Source organism: Vombatus ursinus, unplaced genomic scaffold (assembly GCF_900497805.2).
Source record: "Vombatus ursinus unplaced genomic scaffold, bare-nosed wombat genome assembly UNPS02014774.1, whole genome shotgun sequence".
NCBI lineage: Eukaryota > Metazoa > Chordata > Mammalia > Diprotodontia > Vombatidae > Vombatus > Vombatus ursinus.
In genome coordinates this window covers 17059250-17079427 of record NW_020954552.1, presented here as the reverse complement: position 1 = coordinate 17079427, position 20178 = coordinate 17059250, and the positions used below count along the sequence as shown (strand labels likewise).

The window sequence follows — 20178 nt, the reverse complement described above, 5'->3', positions numbered from 1 at the left end:
ATGTTCTACACACTGAGCCACCTAGCTGCCCTATTTGTGTGTAATAGGGTTGGCAAATATTTGTTGCTTGATTCGATAGGGGAGCTGATTGCTAATTGTTGGTGAGTAGGGCATTTAAAAACATTTATTTCTAAGTCCATGTTGACTAAAATGACTGGACTTCTGTAGAATCATTTAAATGGTAAAATTGAGTCCAATTGTTTTCTGTAGAGTTAGACTGGTAGAATGTTTGATTGCTTGTAAGGTCTACCAGAAATTCAGTATTCATGGTGCCATGCATACAGATGTGGCCTCAAAGTACATTCAGAATTTAGGTGTTTCTGGGGCAGGGTAAGATGAAATAGTAAAGAGAAATGTGTTTACAATTCTTCACTCACATACTTAGAATAGACAAAAACTTTATTTTCTGGTCTTTTCTAGGAGAGGAATTGGGAAGAAAATCAGTTATAAGATGTTTTTATTTGTTTCCCTTCTCTCTCTCTCCCCCCCCCATGTTATATATGTATTAAGTGCCTACAATATGCCAAGCACTGTGTTAAGTGCTGGGAATACAAAAAAAGAGGCAAAAGACAGTCCTTACCCTCAAGTAACATCCTATTTAATAAAGGAGACAACATGCAAACAAATATATACAAAGCAAGATACATATATACACACACATCTATATCTATCTATATACGTATCTTGCTTTGTATATATTATCTAGATGATACAATCATTATTCTGCATTATATGATTATATATGATATGTAGAAACACACATATATGTATGTATGTGTGTTATGTGATTATTATTTTGTGTTATAGTGTAACCTTCACTGGTGATTTGAGGGAAGCTTTTTAATATGCTTTACAATTGGCCAAATACCATGCATATTTATGACACTTCCACAAATGTAGGGAGGCTTAGAGGAGAATTTCTATCTTTTTATTAAAACTTGTAATTATAGAGAGACTTGAGCTGTGAACCTTTAAGCATGATAGTGAGCCTGGGTTAACACTGACACATGAAATTAATGCAATGGTGTTTTTTCTTTTTAAGTGGTCAAATTTTCAGCCTCAAATTTTACACCTATAAATAGTGGATAGAAAAAAATTATGTTTGGGAACCATTAACTACTTACATGCTATGTTGGTGATGTCAATGGTTAATTATGGCCTCAGATAGTACTTAAAGGTGTAATTAATCATTCATGCAATTTTAGGTTCTAAAAAATTGTAGCTTCTGAAAGTAAGACTCAGGCAGTTTAAAATATTTAAAGCTTATAAAGGAGTTCATACACTAAACTGGAACTTAAAAAAGAATTTTGAAATCAGTTTCTTTTCTTAAAAAAGGGTTCCCACATGATTGGTATTATTAAAGTACGATGCTTGACCCGGTTACTAAAATATTAAGCAGTACATTGTTTTCAAGCAGTTTTAATTGTTCCAAGCAATTCAGTCTTTCAGAAATTTAGATTGTAAGGGAACCACATTAAATCTTCTTGAGCCTTTAAGGGATCATTGAATGAAGAAACTTACAGATTCTGGGGATAACATACGTATATACGTATGTAAAATATGTGTGCATAATGCCAGTGTATGTACATATGTAGCAGCTTCTACACATTTTTTTCAGAGTTTCTCCCCTTCCCTTTTCTTTTTGGTTAAGGAAGCAGCCCTGGGAAATTTTAATAACCTTTCTCAGCAATCCCAGGGGGAAGTTAAGGAATGGATGGATAATCAGGGTTAGTCAGGGGATGCTCCTTCCAAATTCTGAGTCCAGGAGAAAGAGTTCATACAATCTAGAAATTGACAACCCCTTTGCTAGGGGGAAGTAACTGTAACATATCCATGATCCAACATGGGGTTGGACACATATTTGCTTTTTATGTGTAAAGTACATTCCTATTCTGCCCCCTATCCATCCCCCCCCAAAAAAAACCCCCAAACCTCTGTATATGAGGTTTGCGGTTGCAACGATTTTTTTCCTGTTCTTTTCTTTTGTTTTATATTATAAAAGAAGGGTTTATAATAATGATAGATACCTGAGAATAATCAGAAAAGAATGGAAATAGTTATTTTCACAGTCTTGCTTAGGGGAAGAATACCAAATAAAGCATAGTGATGATAACTAAGTATACAACAGACAATTTTGATTTCTTTCAATTAAAAAGCTTTTGCAATAAAATTAGTGCAACTAGAATAAGAAAAGAAACTGTCAAATAGGAAAAAAAGCTTCATATCAATTATGTCTGATAGAAGTCTGATAAAATATATGGGAAACTGATATAAATATGTAGCAAAAGTCATTCTCCAAAAGGTAAGTGGTTAAAGCACAAGCAATTTTTGTAAGAAGAAATGCAAACTATCTATAGCCATATGCTCCAAATTCTTAAAACAAAAATATAGATTGAAACAACTTAAGTTTCAATTAGATTTTCAAAGATGAAAATGATGGATATTGGAAATGGCATGAAAAAAAAACCAGTTACATTCTTATAGGGCTAGTGGATCTATGAATTGTTCCAATCACTTGGGCAACACGTTTGGAATTATTCAAAAAAAGTCATTAAACCCTGTAGTTCTACTACTCGGCATACATATACCCCTCAAAGACAGAGGGAAGGATCCCATGTGTACAAAAATATTTATAATGGCAAAAATATTTTAGTAGCAAAAAAATTCAAACTACAAATTGTCCTATATTAATGTAATGGAATACTATTGTGATATAAGAAACAGCAGATGTGAAGAAGTTATAGATACCTAGACAGACCTGTATGAACTGATGCAGAGTAAAATCAATAAGAATTGAGAACAATTTATACATTAACCACAAGAGTATAAAGGAAAAAAACTTTAAAAGACATCAGAACTCTCATCAATTTAGTAATTAGTTTTGACTCCAGCGGCCTGATGTCTAAATTGAATTGGGTATTTGGTTATGCTTATTTGTTTTCCCCAGCACTTACAAGCAAATGGTTTTTATAAAGGAGCAAGTCTGTGGTTTTAAAAAAAATTCATGTCCACACCAGGAATAAGAATGATAGCCCAGGCACAAGATGATGATATTCCCGGCCTCTCTCCCAGACTTCAAGCTCTTCTTCTGGCTGCCTGTTGGTTCCTTCTGTGCTGTCTACAAACATACCTAAGTGTCCCCTTTCTTAAAAGAACTTCACTAGATCCTACTGTCCCCTCAAACTATTATTCTACAGATTTTCTCCTTTTCTTAGTGCAACTTTTAGAAAAATCTGTATTCTTATAATTTCCTCGGCTTTTCCTCTCCTCTCACTCCCCAACCCTATGCAGTCTAGCTTTCTGATTCTCCTAACTCAAATGCAATAGCTCTCTTTGGTTACAAATGATCTCTTATTTGCCAAATCTAAAAGTTTTTTCATAGTTTTCATTATTCTTGATATCTCTAAGGGGAAGGAAAGGGGAAAAGCATTTATATGCTGCCTACTATGTTCAAGATACTGTACTAAGCACTTACATATATATATGTATATATGTATATATATGTGTATATGTATGTGTATGTATGTATATGTGTATGCGCATGTGTATATCATTTGCTCCTCACAACAACCCTGTGACGTGGGTGCTGTTAGTATTCACATTTTACAATTGAGGAGACTGAGACAAACACAGGTTAAATGACTTGCTCAGGGTCACATAGCTAGTAAGTGTCAGAGACTGGATTTGATTTCGTGTGTTCTGACTCCAGACCCAGCACTGTGGCTTCTAGCTGCCTCTGTTGACCACCAGATGTTCTCTCCTCTGTGGGTTCTTAAGACACTGCTTTCTCCTGGCCCTCCTACCTATCTGACCTTCTGTCCCTCTCCTTTCCTACTTCATCATCCATATCGTTTCCCTTGGCTTTCTTCTCCATCCTCTTCTCTCCGTGTGCTTTGTCAGTGACTTCATCAGCTCCCATGGATTTAAGTATCATCTCTGTGCAGATGACTCAAAAAGATAAACATATATATGTATATGTCTATATACATACGGACACCCTCAGTCTCTCTCCTAAGCATCAGTCCTGCATCACCAACTACCTTTCAGACATTTCAAACTCAATGTCCCAAAGACATTTAAAACTCAATGTGCCTAAAACAGAACTCGTTATCCTTCCCTACAAAGGCACCACTCTTCTAAACTTTCCTATTTCTGTCAAAGACACAGCTGTTCTTCCAGTCTCCCTAGTTCATAACCTTGTTACTTTCCTTGACTCCTCACTCTTCCTCATCCCACATTTCTGGTCGGTTGTCAAATCTTGCCATTTCTATACCCACAACATTTCTTATGTAGTTCTCCTGTCTGCTCACAAAGCCATTCAAATCTTTTTCAATTCTCACCAGATTACCACCTCCTGATTGTTCTTCCTGCATTGTCTTTCCCCAATCTAATCCATCTTCCACCCAGTTACCAAAGTAATTTCCTTCAGTGCAGATCTAAGTATGTCACCCCCTAATCAGTCAATTCCATTGGCTCTCTATGGCCTCTAGAACAAAATATGATCTGTTTTTTTACTGTTGAGGGCCTTTATAAGCTGGCTATAACCCATCTTTACAGCCTCATTGTACATTATTCTCCTTCTCCCTACATTAGGTGGTCCAACCAAATCCCCACACATAGCAACCTTTTGCTGTCTCTCACATGGAACACACTCCCTCATTAGCTGTGCTTCGTGGAATCTTTCTTTCTCAAGACTTGTCTCAAGCCTTAGATCTTTTCCTTCTGCATGATGCCTGGCTGTGGCACTTGTAACCCTTTTTCTCCACCCCCCCCCAAGTTCTGGAACCATGAATCAGGATCTAATTGACTCAGCCTTAGCTCCTGGGCAGGTTATGTCCATCTACTCCCTTTTGGCCCACTCACCATCCCAGGAAGTTCCCACAACATTTTATTGTTGTATTTTATTGTAACATTTTTACATTAAATTTTATTGTTCTGGAATCAATGAGAGAACCAGAGAAAGAAACTGAGTAATGTTTGATGGCAGCCTTATTGGTTAGCAACAGGAAGGTGAGGAGCAGGCAAATGGCTTCTGGTATGTTAAAATGTTGATGCCCTCATGCAGGGGTGGGGAAACTGAGGCCTCGAGGCCACAGGTTCCTCACCCCTGCCCTAAGGGAAGGGAAACTTGACACTAGGGCAACCACCTGGTGGCAATATAGGACTATTCAAAGGGGGTGAGGGCCGTGAATTTAATAATTAATTTAACCTCTATTGTGCTGAAATAATAATAATAATAACGGCAAAAACAGGTAACCTTATGTAGTCCCAATGAATGCCAGGCACTGTGCCAAAAGCTTTACAATTATCATCTCATTGATCCTCATAACAACCATGAGAGGTGTGGTGGATGAAAGATGAAGTGACAGAGGAAACAGAGGTTTGAGCTTCTGAGCCTATTTATTAAGTAATGAATACTAATTGCATACCAGATCTCTTCCAGGCCTTCCTCAGCTTTGGCACTGGACCCCAACCAAATACAAGGGGAGACAGTTTTTTCTACATTAAAAATAACTAATCAAATAAGGTCAATTGATTAAAAGAAAGCAATTAATTAGGGTACAAAACTATGTAACTTGATTTCTAATTGGAGGAAAGATTGGGGATTTTCCAAGTTGGGACAGGGAAAGCACACAGGTACAATTCCCTGAAATCATAAAAAGAGGTGTCCCACTCTCCCCAAGTGCCTGTATTCAGTCAAAGGAACATGGAAACAATAACTGATTAATTAGCGCGTGGCCAGTTTTCAGATAGAGGTATGAGTTGCTTGGGATGTACAATTGTGAGAAAACTGTTCGTGTCAGCCTTTGGATTTGAGTGGGTTTCTGGTCAGCATAACCTAGGTCCTTAGTTAAGGATGTCTAAGCAGCAAGCAGAGATGGTCCAGCTTCTCAGTCATGCAGAGTAAGGTGCAAACAATGCAGTAAGATTATCTCACAATTCTCACAATTGAAGAAAGTTTTCTCGTAAGACAGAAATTGGACTAGACCCATAACTGAATAGAAAGGGAACTGGGCTAGCTCCAGAATTGAGTCACAAGATGGAGTCAGTGTGGCTTACTCAATTCCCACTACTACTTATTGTTTTAATTCCTTCAGAGGGAGGTGCTACTATTATCCCCATTTTACAGAAGAGGAAACTGAGGCAAACAGAGGTGAAATGAGTTGACCAGGGACATATAGTTAGCAAGAGTCTGACATCAAATTTGAGCTTAGGTCTTCTGACTACAAGCCCAGTGCACTACTTGCCTCTGTTTCCTCACCTATAAAAGGGGAAACACATCGGAGAAGGAAATGGCAGAACATCTCCAGTATCTTTGCCAAGAAAACTCCAAATGGGGTCATGAGGAGTCAGATACGACTAAGAAGACTGAACAACAACAATAACAATGTGAAATTAGACAAATCACTTAACCTCTCAAAGCCCCAAACACTCTAAGACTGTAAGTTGTAGCACAACTGCTGATTTGCATTGGTAGAGGGAGTTTCTTCACCAGAAATTCTCTACCTCAAGTGAAATAACAAGTATGGACCCTTCCAAAATTATTCTGTCTGTACCAGCTTTTCAGCGTTTGATGACTGCAGAAAGGGGCATAAGATCAGAGCTTTTGAACTAGAAAGTAGAGACCGTCTCATCTAACTTTATCATTTTATAGCTGAGGAAACTGAGGCCTAGAAAGTGATTTGTTTAGGGTCACACAGTATATGACACCGGTCAGATTTGAACCCATGTCCTCTGATTCCAGTTCCGTTGCTGTTTCATCATCACGGATCTATAGAAATGGTATTTTTGGTTCTTTCAGTCCTGAAAATCCAGGACCCTAGAAACATGGTAAATGTTCATTGGCCTCCATCTGCCTTAAGTTGTAATTACTGTTTTTATGTTGTCTTTTTTTTTCAATTTTCACAGTGTGTCGACAACATTCGGTGCAATGGTTTAATGACAATAGTATTTGAAGAAAATTCCAAAGTGACTGTGCCGCATATGATTAAGTAAGTGTAGCCTTTTTCTTCACTCATTTTTTTAACCAAGGTCAAACTGCTAGACAAGGTGTGGCTACTAGAACAGCAATAGCAGAGAATTGTGTCATCCGACCTGCCAAACTTGATCTAGCTGCTGTCATGCCCTGTTTCAGCTTTTACGAATGATGGTCATTGCCAGAGGCAGGCTCAACATCAACCCTCTCTTAGAGCAGGTTTGATCTTGGGACCGGATGAGGCCATCACAAGTCATTGAACTGTTAACAAAAAACAAAAAACAAAAAAAAAAAAAGGAGGGTTATTTTGCCCTAACACAGCAAGGTTATACAAGAAGATGGTGATATTTTGCTTTTCTGGGTACAGTCCTTCTTGTCTTCATATGGAAGCATGCCTACTCACCTGGGTAGGATATGGTGATTCACATCAAAAATGTGCTCAAAAATTCACCAAGTGAGATTCCGTACGGGTGGGACTTTTTATGAGCAGGTGAGCATCAGGGAAACAGGCCAATCAGCTTCTGTGGATCTGATTTGTCTCCTTTTAGGGAAAACTAATCCCTATTGGCAGGAGAAGAAGAAGGTGGGCCTCACCCAAGTAGAGAGAGGTGGGGAGGGATGGACCTAGTTCTGAACTTTCCCTAAGTTGTGGGGAAACACTGATACATATTTGTCCTGTCACAACCATTTTTATTTTTTAAAAATTTATTTCTTTATTTTTAGTTTTCAACATTCACTTCCATAAGATTTTGAGTTCCAAATTTTCCCCCCATGTCTCCCCTCCCCACACCCCAAGATGGCATGTAATTTGATATAGGCTCTACATATACATTCATATGGAACCTATTTTCACATTAGTCATGTTGTGAAGAAGAATTAGAATCAATGGGAAAAACCACAAGAAAGAAAAAAAAAGAGAAAGCAAATAATATGCTTCAATCTGCATTCAAGCTCTATAGTTCTTTTTCTGGATGTGAACAGCATTTTCCATCATGAGTGCTTTGGAGTTGCTTTGGGTCCTTGCATTACTAAGAGATGAGTATAGCAAAGTTAGTCATCACACAATGTTGCTGTTACTGTGTACAACGTTCTCCTGGTCGTGCTTATTTCACTCAGCATCAGTTCATTCAAGTCTTTCCAGATTTTTCTGAAGTCTGCCTGCTCATCATTTCTTACAGCACAATAGTATTCCATTACATTCATATACCACAACTTGTTCAGCCATTCCCCAATTGATGGACATCCCCTCAATTTCCAATTCTTTGCTACCACAAAAAAGCTGCTATAAATATTTTTGTACATATGAGTCCTTTTCCCATTTGTATGATCTCTTTGGGATACAGACCTAGAAGTGGTATTGCTGGGCCAAAGGCTACACATAGTTTGATAGCCCTTTGGGCATAGTTCCAAATTGCTCTCCAGAATGGTTGGATCAGTTCTCAACTCCACCAACAATGCATTAGTGTTCCAATTTTCCCACATCTTCTCCAGCACTTATCATTTTCCTGTTTTATCATGTTAGTCAATCTGATAGGTATCATGTAGTTCCTTGGAGTTGTTTTGATGTACATTTCTCTAATCAACAATGATTTAGAGCATTTTTTCATATGATTATAGATAGCTTTAATTTCTTTATCTGAAAACTGTCAGTTCATATCCTTTGACCATTAATCAATGGGGAAATGACTTGTATTCTTATAAATTTGACTCAGTTCTCTATAGATTTTAGAAATGAGGCCTTTATCAGAGACACTGGCTGTAAAAATTCTTTCCAAGAAAGAATTAGAAAGTTTTTAGAAAGTTTCTGCAAAGATATCATTGACTATTGATTGTTTGTCCTACTTTTGAATTTTCCTTCAATTTTGGTAAAGTGATAGGGTTATCTTAAAAGAGATAATCATGAGAGCCAACACTGACCTGTGTTTACAGACAAGAAGAAGCAAGGGTTTACTTGTTTTGTTAGTTTTAACAACTCATGCAAATTATGCTAATTATAGTTGATTTGACTCCAGATCAGTATCAGTTTTGAAGAAAGTCAGAATGACTTATATGACTAAGTCCATTTTCCTTCTAGTATATAGAGAGTACTGAGAGATTATTTGTTGTATGTTTCTTAGCCTATTATTGTTAGTTAGGGCCATTCTCCCAGCCTCCATACCCCTCCCCCCACCTCCTGATGTGGTTTCCAACATAGTACTACAAAGCAAAATCTGGAATTTAAAGTGATTGCAAAGAAAACTGGATTATTCTATAGATTCTTTGCCCTCTGATTAAAGTTTTGCAACTGCTTGTCATTGTTTTCTTTTCCCTCTTCAAAAACTACTTTTGAAATATTTTGGTAGATATATAGTATTATAGCTCTACAGTTAGAAGAGACATCAGGGGCTGTGAGCTAATAAGGTCATCATATGATCAACTGTGTTCCACTTCTCAGGAAAACCCATGTGGTGGTAATGAGAGATCTTGTCTTCTTTTCTCCTACAGTTTATGGAAACTTAACACAGTGCCTCACACGTAGTAGGCACTTAAATGTTTATTGATTGATTGATTGATTATGGATAGTATCTGATAGAATTAATTAATTGTATCCAGGCAGTAACAACTATTTCAAAGATGCTTATCCTCTTCATTTTTTAAAAAATTTCCATTTTCCCTTGAAAGAGAGTTTTGGTTTTTTTTTTGAGGGTGGAGAAGCAATAATTTCTGCATGTAGCAAAAAACGATGAATATGGAATTTCCTCTGGGATTCCTTGCTTTTCTACATTTGTAAGAATTAACCCCAGTTAAACACCATCCCAGTGGTGAAAGTCTTAATATTTAATAAGCACCGTGTCAGATAAAAACAAGTGTATAATACAAGTATACAAGCACTAGAGAAAAATCTATACTACTTTAATTATAGATAAGCACCTAAGTACTGAAATGGTTTGATTTTAATCTTAAGAAAAACTGATTAGCAATCAGCTGATTTCAGTATTAACAGCTATAGATTCCTTCAGCGCTATATTTTCTAGGCTTTTGCTAGTTTGGCTTAAAAAAATGCAAAAAAAGGCTAAATTTAAAAATAAGTATGAAATATAAAATTAAAATTTAAAAGTCATAGTTAGATATATTATTATACTCAAACCAATTTTAAAGAAAAAAAATGAACCTTTTTCCCCAAGTTGAATGAACTTTAGTTTTATGCTTTAGGCTGCCTAATTTAGTCCCTCATAAGTTGATTTGTGCTAATGTTGTTTTGGGTTAAAAAATATTTTCTCAATAGTTAGACAACCATGACATGCCATCCTGCTTCAGAATTATGTTAGCTTTGACTTATAAGTATGGGGGATGGGGGGGTGGGCTCCCCCCCCCAATGCTAGACTTGCAATTTCATTGATGTAAAGAACCCCAGGTGGGGAAATGCCTTCTACCCATGAAAAATAAATTTGCTTGGCTTTTCTGGTTGTTGAATTCTAGATAGGAATAGGTACTGGAGCTGTGATTTCCTTGGTACAGGAAACTCCTGCGTGAGCAAACTAAACTCCGTCTACCTTGCAGGTTGGCATCTTCTCTTCCATTTATAATTATAAAGAGTTGCCTGGGGGTAGGATATGAACTCAGGTCTTCCTGAGTCAGACTGCTATGCCTCTCCTACACTTATTCTAACCCTCTAAAAGTTGGCAATGGTGCAAGTATGACTTTTGTTCTTGTTCACTGTTAATAACAAATTTTTGCTTTGTACTAATATAGCCACAAGCTGTGTCTGCCGGAATAGGGCCCGGCACATAGCAAATACTAATGGACTTACTGATTGGCTGAATAACAGCCTAGATAAACGATGGAAAACTCCACTTGTCTGGGTGTTTCCCTCTTTTGACATAATGGCATCAAAACACCTTGATGATCTGTTAAATTTTTTAGTTTTCTTTGCAGTTTGACACAATAGACAAGACTCTTACTCTCACTGTAGCTCATTCTTTCTGTCTCAGCCTGAATCTATCACATTTAGAGCTATATAGATATCTGTATGTAGATACAGATATATCAGAATAAAATTCTAGAAATTTCTTGTCTTTCTCCTGTAATTTCCACAAAGGCTGTGGACATTTTAACTTCCTAGAGCTCATTTTTCATCACATTGAGTGGAATGGTCTTTGTGCACAGAAGGAGAGTATCTTATCCCAGGCAGTGACTCCTTCCTCAACAGACCCATTCCACTCCTAGCTCCTGTACATGAGCTATGGGATATCTTATTCTGGAAGACTTAGATATTACCATGTGTACATAATACTGAAAAAGAGAGAGAGAGAGAGAGAGAGAGAGTGTGTGTGTGTGTGTGTGTGTATGTGTATGTATGTGTGTTTTACAGTAGAAAGAATTCTAAACTTGGATTCAGAAGACCTGCATTCAAATCCCAGCTCTGACTTTGAGCTATATTACTATGGAGGCATCGAGTAATGAATATATAGGATGCTAGACTTGAAGTCAGGAAGACATAGGTTTAAAATCCTGACTGAGACACTTATGAGCTTTGTGCAAGTGGGATAACCTCCCTGTACTTCAGTTTCCTCACCTATATGAAATGAGATGATTGGACTCAGTGGCCTCTAAGGTCTCTTTCAAGTCTAAAACTATGATCCTATGACCTCTCTGAGCCTCAGTCTCCTCATCTGTAAAAAGAGAATAATAACAGTGGCACAAACCCAGGACTTTTGGAAGGAAGGTACTTCATAAACTTTAACACACTATGTAAATATGAGTAATTGTACTCTATTGTTCAGTTGTATCTGACTCTTCATGACCCATTTGAGGTTTTCTTGGCAAAGATACTGCTGTGGTTTACCATTTCTTTCTCCAGCACATTTTACAGATGAGGAAACTGAGGCAAACAAGGTGAAGTGACTTGCCACTGCTAAGAAGTGTGTGAGGTCAGATTTCAACTCAGAGCCTCCTGATTCCAGGCCTGGCAGTCTATCCACTGTGTCATTTAGCTGCCCAAGTTATATTCTATGTATAGGTATTTGTGCTACTCCTATGTTAGGTAGATTTTGTTACTGTTATGATATCACCTTGACAACATTTTTTTTTCTTTTTTAAAACAGTGTTTATACTAGCTTAAAAAAATCATGCCATTAAGATTTTTTTTTAAAGTTGTTACTATTGTAAGAGTTTTAGGAAAATAAAGTTTAGGGCTTTTGGGGTTCTCTTGGGAAATAATAACCTTGAGCTGCTGTTCAGTTTAAGAAAATGAAATTAAATAATTTCATAATATTGAATATCTTTGCTTCATTTAAAATGAAAATGTAATCAGGATTTTTGAAGGACAGTGTTATAATTAGTCACATTTTTATTTCATCTTGGCTGATATAATTTTTCCCCTTCTGGTATTTCAAATAATCTGCTTTCAGTCAAAAGGCAGAGATGTCAGAATGGTGCTTAGGGTACAAAAGCATGATATGGGGAATAGAAGCATTCACATTTAGTAGGTGACAGTGTCCTTTAAAGTGGTATCCTGTAGTGTTGATATCAAAATTTAAACATTTTTTGGTATAGACTAAATTTCATGTTAAGTCTAATTTTGGTGTTGCATCTGTTGACGGGCCTGTTTTCTATGCTGTGGTGGAAAGTACTGAAGCTGTTTCCAAGATAGAAGGATTATGTCAGGCAAGAAATGTTCTGATGAAAGATGTAGAGGACAGTAGAGAGTCATTAACTGATGCAGCAATAATGACTTTAGAAATAGCATAGTACTACTCAGCAACCAGTTACAAAGAAATTTAAATATTTTAATTATGTATTTTCATTAGTAATAATGTGATAACAGTTAATAGGTTTTTAAGGTACATTGCTTAACATTCACTTTGGGAAAGTAAACTCTTCTGGATTATTTTTTCCACATTTATTTATTTTATTTTTAATATATAGAATAAAACAAGCATTTCCATAACATAGTATAATAAAAAAGGTGATTGCACATGAAACTGCAAATGTATTATGTAAAACTTGCTGTTCCTTTAAATATATAATAAAGGTAGCATGTAAATTTCTTTTTTTCTTCTCTCCCTCTCTATCCCAAAGATAGTGAGATAGCTACCATTACACATAAATAGCTGTGTGTGCGTATATACACATACATGCATATACATGCATGTATATACACTCTTACACACAAGCACACACACAGATATACACGCACATAATTATTCTATGCATACTTCTATTTCTCATTTATTTCTCTGGATGCAGATAGCATCTTTCTTCACAGGTCCTTTAATTTGGATATTTATAATAGTCAAGATGACTTATTCACTCAAAATCATTCTTAAAAGAAAATTGCTGATACTCTATACAATGTTCTCCTGGTTCTGCTCGTTTAGCTCTTTATTATTTCATGTAAGTCTTTCCATGTTTTTCTAAGATTCTCCTGAATTCTTTAAAAATCATAGCCCCATGCAAAACAGTGCCCCAGAGATATAAAAGACATGTATCTCCAAAAGTAAGTGATTGATTTTTAGAGTGAAATTGGGTCACTGATAGGTGCTGGTCTTAAAGACAAGGAAGTGTGACTTTTCTTCCTAGACCTGAAAAGTTCTCACTCTTAGCAAATACTGGAACCTTTGGTGAAATCACAGATTTTAGGTCACTGTGTTTATCAGTGCCCGTTCTGAAGATGTCATAATAAAAGAGAGAATTGCAAGCATTCCTCGGAAAAATCGTGCAGTTGCTTTGGCCTGAGACTGTAACTTATAAATTGTGTGCCTGTTTTTGCCTCTTCTCCTTTCTGAATGTCTGACAATTGGCAGTATGTACTCTGGGGTTAAAGTGGAAGATTTGGCCTACTCTTACAAGGACCACTATCAAAGCAGCGTCAGTTATCCACATGAAAAGAAGCATAATATAAATGGAGAAGAAATAAGGAGAGGAAATTTCTCCTCTAATGCAATCTCAAGAATGTCTAACTATTTATTGTACATGGAACTTGAAGAATTTACTATTGATATTTTCAGTTAATGCTTAAACACAATTCAGTTTCAAAAGAATTGGATGAGTCACTTTATCCGAACTTCACTTACCCATCTTATAAGAGCTCTCCCCATTGAGAGGAAAGAGTCCTGGTTTTGGAGTCGGGAGGAACCTGGATTCAAATCCTACCTCTGGGGGCAGCTAGGTGGCACAGTGAATAGAGCTCTGGCCTTGAAGTCAGGAGGACCTGAGTTTAAATCCAGCCTCAGACACTTAACACTTAATAGCTGTGTGACCCTGGGCAAGTCACTTAACCTTGATTGCCCCACCAAAAAAATAAAAACAAAACAAAACAAAAAAACAAATCCTACCTCTGACACTAAACTTATTGTGTGAGTTAGGTCAACTCTGACTTGACCTCAGTTTCCTTATCTGTGAAATGAGGATAAGGATGATGATGAAGATGATGATGATGATAGTGGTGGTGGTGGTAATAGCTGAAGTACTAACCTCACAGGGTTTTTGAGAGGCTCAAATGAGTTAAATGTATCCAAGTCATTTTGCAAACCTTAAGGAACCCTATATACAGGGTCTTCCAAAAGTCTCAGTGTGGTGTTCAGTTTTCCAGAAGTTTTAGTATAGTTTTAAGCTATGAAAGCATTTTTAGTGCTCTTAAAAACTTAAGGCTGTGCTGAGACTTTTGGGACGCTCTGAAGTAAATATCAATGATTATAAAATGAAAGGATGAACTAGATGATCTGTGAGGTTACCAGATCACAGATCCTAAATATTAGAACCAATTTAGAAATCACACGGTTTAATCACTGGTACCTTCCAGCTTTAATGTTTTATGCAGGCACTGTGACACATCCTATTCACATCCTTCCTTTCTTTACAGATACTGGTATTTTAGTTTTATTTTCCTCATAAAGTACAGGTTAACTACAAAGAGAAGGGATTCAGAGAGACTGATATATAGTTTCTCCTCTCCACCCCCAAAGTTAAAATTCTGACTTTTCTAAGCTAAAATGTAAATTGATTTTCTCTTCCTACATCATGTTTTTGTTGTATACATAAAGTATCCCCCAAATCTTAATGTTTTATAAAACTTAGAGCTACACTAAGACTTCTGAGACATGAGGTATGTAGTGTGTGTGTGTGTGTGTGTGTGTGTGTGTGTGTGTGTGTACATGAACCTGGCTCTTTTATTATCTTCCAGTAAAAAAGTTAAGTGGGATCATGGTGAAAAAACAAAAACTAGGATCTTTTTCCAGAGAATTAGATTGTCTGCCTGAGTGTGGTGTTGTTGAAACATTCTTCCTGATCGATTGTGTAGGTCTGATGCCCGTCTTCACAGAGACGATAAAGATATCTGCTTTAGCAAAACATTAAACTCCTGCAAAGTGCCCCAGATTCGCTACGCCAGCGTGGAAAGACTTTTGGAGAGATTGACAGACTTGCGTTTTCTCAGTATAGACTTTCTCAACACTTTTCTGCATACTTACCGTATCTTCACCACAGCAGCGGTGGTCCTGGAGAAGTTGTCTGACATATACAAGAGACCTTTCACATCTATCCCTGTCAGGTACGCTTAGAGTTTCGTGTCGTGATTATTCTTCAAGCCACAAGAGGAATTGGGGGACGAGGAGGGGACTTAATAGATATTGCTCAGAATTCTTACTCCAGAGGTCTGAGAGCTCAGGGTTGCCTATTAGTTCCCTATGTTTGGGAGTTAAATACTTTGTTTATGTCTACTTGTCTCCTAAGGGGAGCTGGCACAGTAGATAGACCACTAGGCTTGGAATCAGGAAGATACCTGCTATCAAATCCGGCCTTGGACACTAACTAGCTGTGTGACCCTGGACAAGTCACGTAATCCCTGCCTCAGTTTCCTCATCTGTAAAATGGGGATAATAATAGTACTTACCTCCCAGAGTTGTTATGAGGATAAAATGAGATATTTATAAAGTGTTTAGCAAAGTACCTGGCATATAGTAAGTGCTATACAAATATAAATTATTATTATTACTTATTAATATTTCTAGGCAATTGATTAGATAGAATCTGTAGAGTGTCATGAAAGTTTTTTGGAGATGGCTAAGATGCACAAAAAATACTTGGATAGGATTTGAAACTATAAAATATAAATGTGATATTCTCCTATCATAGCTCTTATATATAGAATGAATGCTCTTGAGTGACATCCAGGAAATCCGTTTTTAACTCTGCTACAACTTGCTTTTACTTTCAGGTCTTTGGAGTTGTTCTTTGCTACCAGTCAGAACAATCGAGGTGAACACTTGGCCGATGGGAAGTCGCCACATCTGTGTCGAAAATTCTCTTCTCCACCCCCATTGGCTGTATCCAGAACTTCTTCCCCTGTTAGAGCCAGAAAGCTATCATTGACTTCCCCCCTGAACTCAAAAATTGGAGCCCTAGACCTGTCGGCTTCTTCCACGACCAGCAGCCCAACCTCAACTTATAGCCCTGCTACATCCCCACCACCGCACACTGGTAAAGTACCATTGGATCTTAGCAGAGGCCCTTCTTCTCCAGAACAAAGCCCCGGATCTCTAGAAGAGAATTTAGATAACCCCCGCATGGATCTGTGTAACAAGCTAAGACGAAATATTCGAAGAGGTATTACTCAGCTGCCACATGTCCCGAACAGCGCTAGTCAATTATTCTCCATCCCTTTTGGAACCTTAGTGCCCATCCTCCATAGTTTTCCTGCTTCTGCATAGAAGGAATACAATGGCTATATAGGAGAAAGAATCCTGTAGTCCTCATTTGGTCCTCATGGGAGGGAAGTAAGAGGTAAACAGGGCCACCTCTCCCCATATCCTCTCTAGTAAAAATGGATTTAAGTTAGTATTTTTTTTAAAAGACATTTTTTGAATGATGTAATTTGAAGGGGCTGTGGACCTTGTCACAGTCTTACTTTTTTTGGTGGCTTCCCATTTCTTTCCATCTTGTAACATCAGGTACTATTTCTAGGTTCTACACTTTTAAGACTAGCCCTTCTTTTTTTTTTTTTTTTTGGCAGTTGGGGTTAAGTGACTTGCCCAGGGTCACACATCTAGTAAGTGTCAAGTATTTGGTCTGAGGTTGGATTTGAACTCAGGTCGTCCTGACTTCAGGGCTGGTGCTCTATCTACTGCGCCACCTAGCTCACCCAAGACTAGCCCTTCTTAAGAAGGTTTGAATTTGCTTTGGGGAAGAGTCTAAAGCCCTGTGGCATAATTCCATATAAAACTAGAGATGCAGGGGGAAAATCGTAAATTTTGTCTTTATTTTTCTCCCCTCAGTAAAACATCCTTTGTTGTTTGTCTTTGTGAAAAGACTAACTATATGATGTTGGGAAAGTCTCTCTGGGCCTCTGTTTTCTCATCTGAAAAATGAGGAAATTGATTAGATGATCTTACTTTCTAGCTCTAAATTTCTGTGTTTATAGACTATCACAAACTACATTTTTCAGTATAATAGATAAATGATGGAAATTGGATAAGAAGTTAAACGAAGTATCCAGATTGGAAGCAGTTGCATTCTAATAAAAGCTCATCCCTCTCTCTGCCCCCACCACTCCAACCCTTAAGTCCTATACTTTCTAGTTCAAATCATTGAAATAAACTCCCTAGTGAGGTGCTTAATGGAGTTTTAACTAAAGCAGTTGTCATTGTCAAAAGTAACGTATTGTTTAATATAAAATCCTTTACAATGACAAGTTAGCAACTCAGGAGGAGGAGTCGGGGAGGTTAATTAAAAACCCATTAACAAACAACAGGACTGAGCTATGTGATGATGAACTCTTCTGGAGATGAGGGGCTGGAACACAATTTGACAAGTGTCTGCAGGAACCCATCATCATCAGGGCTTAAAGAAGTTCGATGGTGGGAGGGTGAGACTGAGGCAAGCCTATGGCTTATCTTAAAATTCCCCTTTAGAGTGGGATGACCAGACAGAATGGAAAGTTCTTTCCAGCTCTTAAACTTATTCTGGTCAAGAAGAGGGGTGAGATCAAGACAATGAACCAGCTGCTTGTACTTTCTGAGTTGGGGATGTTTGGAGAATGCCAGACATTATCAGTCTTCACCCCAGAGCTTATCAGCATCTTATTTTAGGACGCTAAGTTCAAGGATTGTACCCCCAAGTCCCACCTCCTGCCGCAGACATTCTCTTTGACCAGTGAACAATGATGATTTAAAGTGGCTGTCTTGGTTTTCGATGAAAATTGTATAGTCCTTGGTCAATAACATCAAGAACCTCACGTTGCTGTTCCAAGCAAAACTCCCACTCCCTTCACCATCTGGATTTTTCTAGGTGGAAGTACTGGGTTATTTCTGTTTCCCACCCAATCTTTCATCCTCTTCATTATACCCCCACTCCCAGGGGCTAATTTGATCATAGCAATGCAATCAACTCATTTTTTTGAAAGAAAAACAAAAAAAATAAAATTATCACAACAGTTTAGCCACTGTATTCTTCCTATGTGCTCCTTGTTCTAACGTAGTCATTTATATAGTCTAGTATTAGTTATCCCTTACCCTGCCTCATTCTGCTGAATTGCCTATGAAAAGCAATTTTTTCTTTAGAACTATCCAGTTTTATAGTATATATCATGGACCTGTCTCATGATGATTAGCCCAAGCTCTCCAGTGATGGATCATTAAGGCTTCTGGGCTCTGGTCACGAATCAGAAATTAAGACTCCTTGGATTAGAAGAAGCAGAAGCCAGTTCTAGGCTAGGCCTCAGGTCTGGTACAAGACATGCAGCTGGTGGGCCACTTTGCTCCGCAACCTTCCCGAGTGCTGTGGGAACCAGATTAAAATATACCTGGAAAATATTGAACAAAATAAATGAAAATACAGTAAAACAAAGATAGTGTTCACATGTGGCTTCCTAAGTTACCACACTGCCCCCGGGAATACTTATGTATGGTTTAGTGCTCTTCTCTCGCCCCCCTTACCCCCTTTCCATTTCTGATTGAGTTTGATACCACTGGTGAAGACTAAAGGAGATCAGGCTAAGTGAAACTGATATGGGTAAATTTTTAGTTAGGAATACCTTTGAAGGATGCCTTGGTCATTTAAGTGCAAAGGCTAAAAGAAGGCAAGATTAGCGTGAACGGCATTTAATAGGTCTTTATAGTGCTGATTCCTTATAGCCTGGGATCAAGGAATGGTGAGAGAGTGAAGAAATGTTGTAGAAACCTGGAGGTTTTCCAATGATTTGCAAAAGAGAGAGCTACTGACATTATTTTTTTTTTCATACTAAATTGAATGCATGTTTTGTAAGTGCTAAGTTTTGAGATGGCTCATTTTTTAGAAGTGGTAATTGATAAAAAGCCTAACATAATAACTCATATAGTGCCTAACATAAATTAAGTGGATTTAATTCCAGTTCTTTGTTTATCGAACTCAGATATGCAGAAGTTCTAAGGTTTGGAGAAAATGGGAATTCTGCTCTAAAGATAAGCAAAAGGTGTCCATAAGCAAAAGGGTTTTTTGGTTTTGTTTTTTTGAGATAGGTTATAGCCTGCATCTTTTAGTTACCATCCACTTCCCAAGTATATGGGACTTGGGCAGTTCTGATCTAATTGAGGTGGTTACTCCTTCTAATGAATTGGGTAGCAACCTATCCATGTCTTCTCATTTGTATGATTTCTATCTATGTCTGCTTGTAAATTATCTATAATTTAGATTGTTGATAATATTGCCTGCCAGTACTCTAGGGACTTTCCTTTAGATCTCTTAACAGTGTATGAGTACCACTACAGCCCAGAAAATCAGTCCCTCAAGGCTTTCAGTATTGTGTTGCCTCCAGCACAGATCTCTTCTGTGGGGCAGAGTGGATAGAGCACTAGACCGGGAGACAGGAAGACCTAAGTTTAAATCTAGAATGAGACACTTACTGCTATGTGATCTTGAACAAGTCTATTAACTTCTGTCTGCCTTGGTTTCCTCATCTGAAAAATAGGGATCATAGTAGCACCTACCTTTCAGTGTTGTCATGAAGATAAAACGAGATTATTTGTAAATCACTTTGCAGCCTTTAAAGTGATGTATAAATGCTAGCTTACAGTAGTAGTAGTATTAGTAGTAGTTGTGGTAGTGGTAGTGGTAGTAGTAGTAGTGTCAATAATCTGTTGCTCTGACTTAATTTCCTTGAATGCCATTTTTGCCTTCCAGACTTTGAAAATTGGTGGTTGTAAAAATGCTGGTAGATTGGTTCCAATTTTCATCTAATGTTCATTCTT

The 20178-nt window shown here is 37.6% G+C and overlaps 1 protein-coding gene across 3 annotated transcripts in view; it reads left to right on the top strand.

Moving 5' to 3' along the window:
* The window catches only part of RASGRF2 (Ras protein specific guanine nucleotide releasing factor 2), a 318717-nt gene that overhangs the window by 164020 nt on the left and 134519 nt on the right, over positions 1-20178 (top strand). For 2 of the 3 annotated variants that reach the window (XM_027864221.1, XM_027864220.1), the window contains exons 13-15: positions 6910-6992; positions 15258-15506; positions 16173-16561. In XM_027864221.1, coding sequence (XP_027720022.1) covers positions 6910-6992; positions 15258-15506; positions 16173-16561 — 721 coding nt within the window. The remainder of the gene's footprint in view (positions 1-6909; positions 6993-15257; positions 15507-16172; positions 16562-20178) is intronic. The other variant, XM_027864223.1, reaches the window with a different exon arrangement.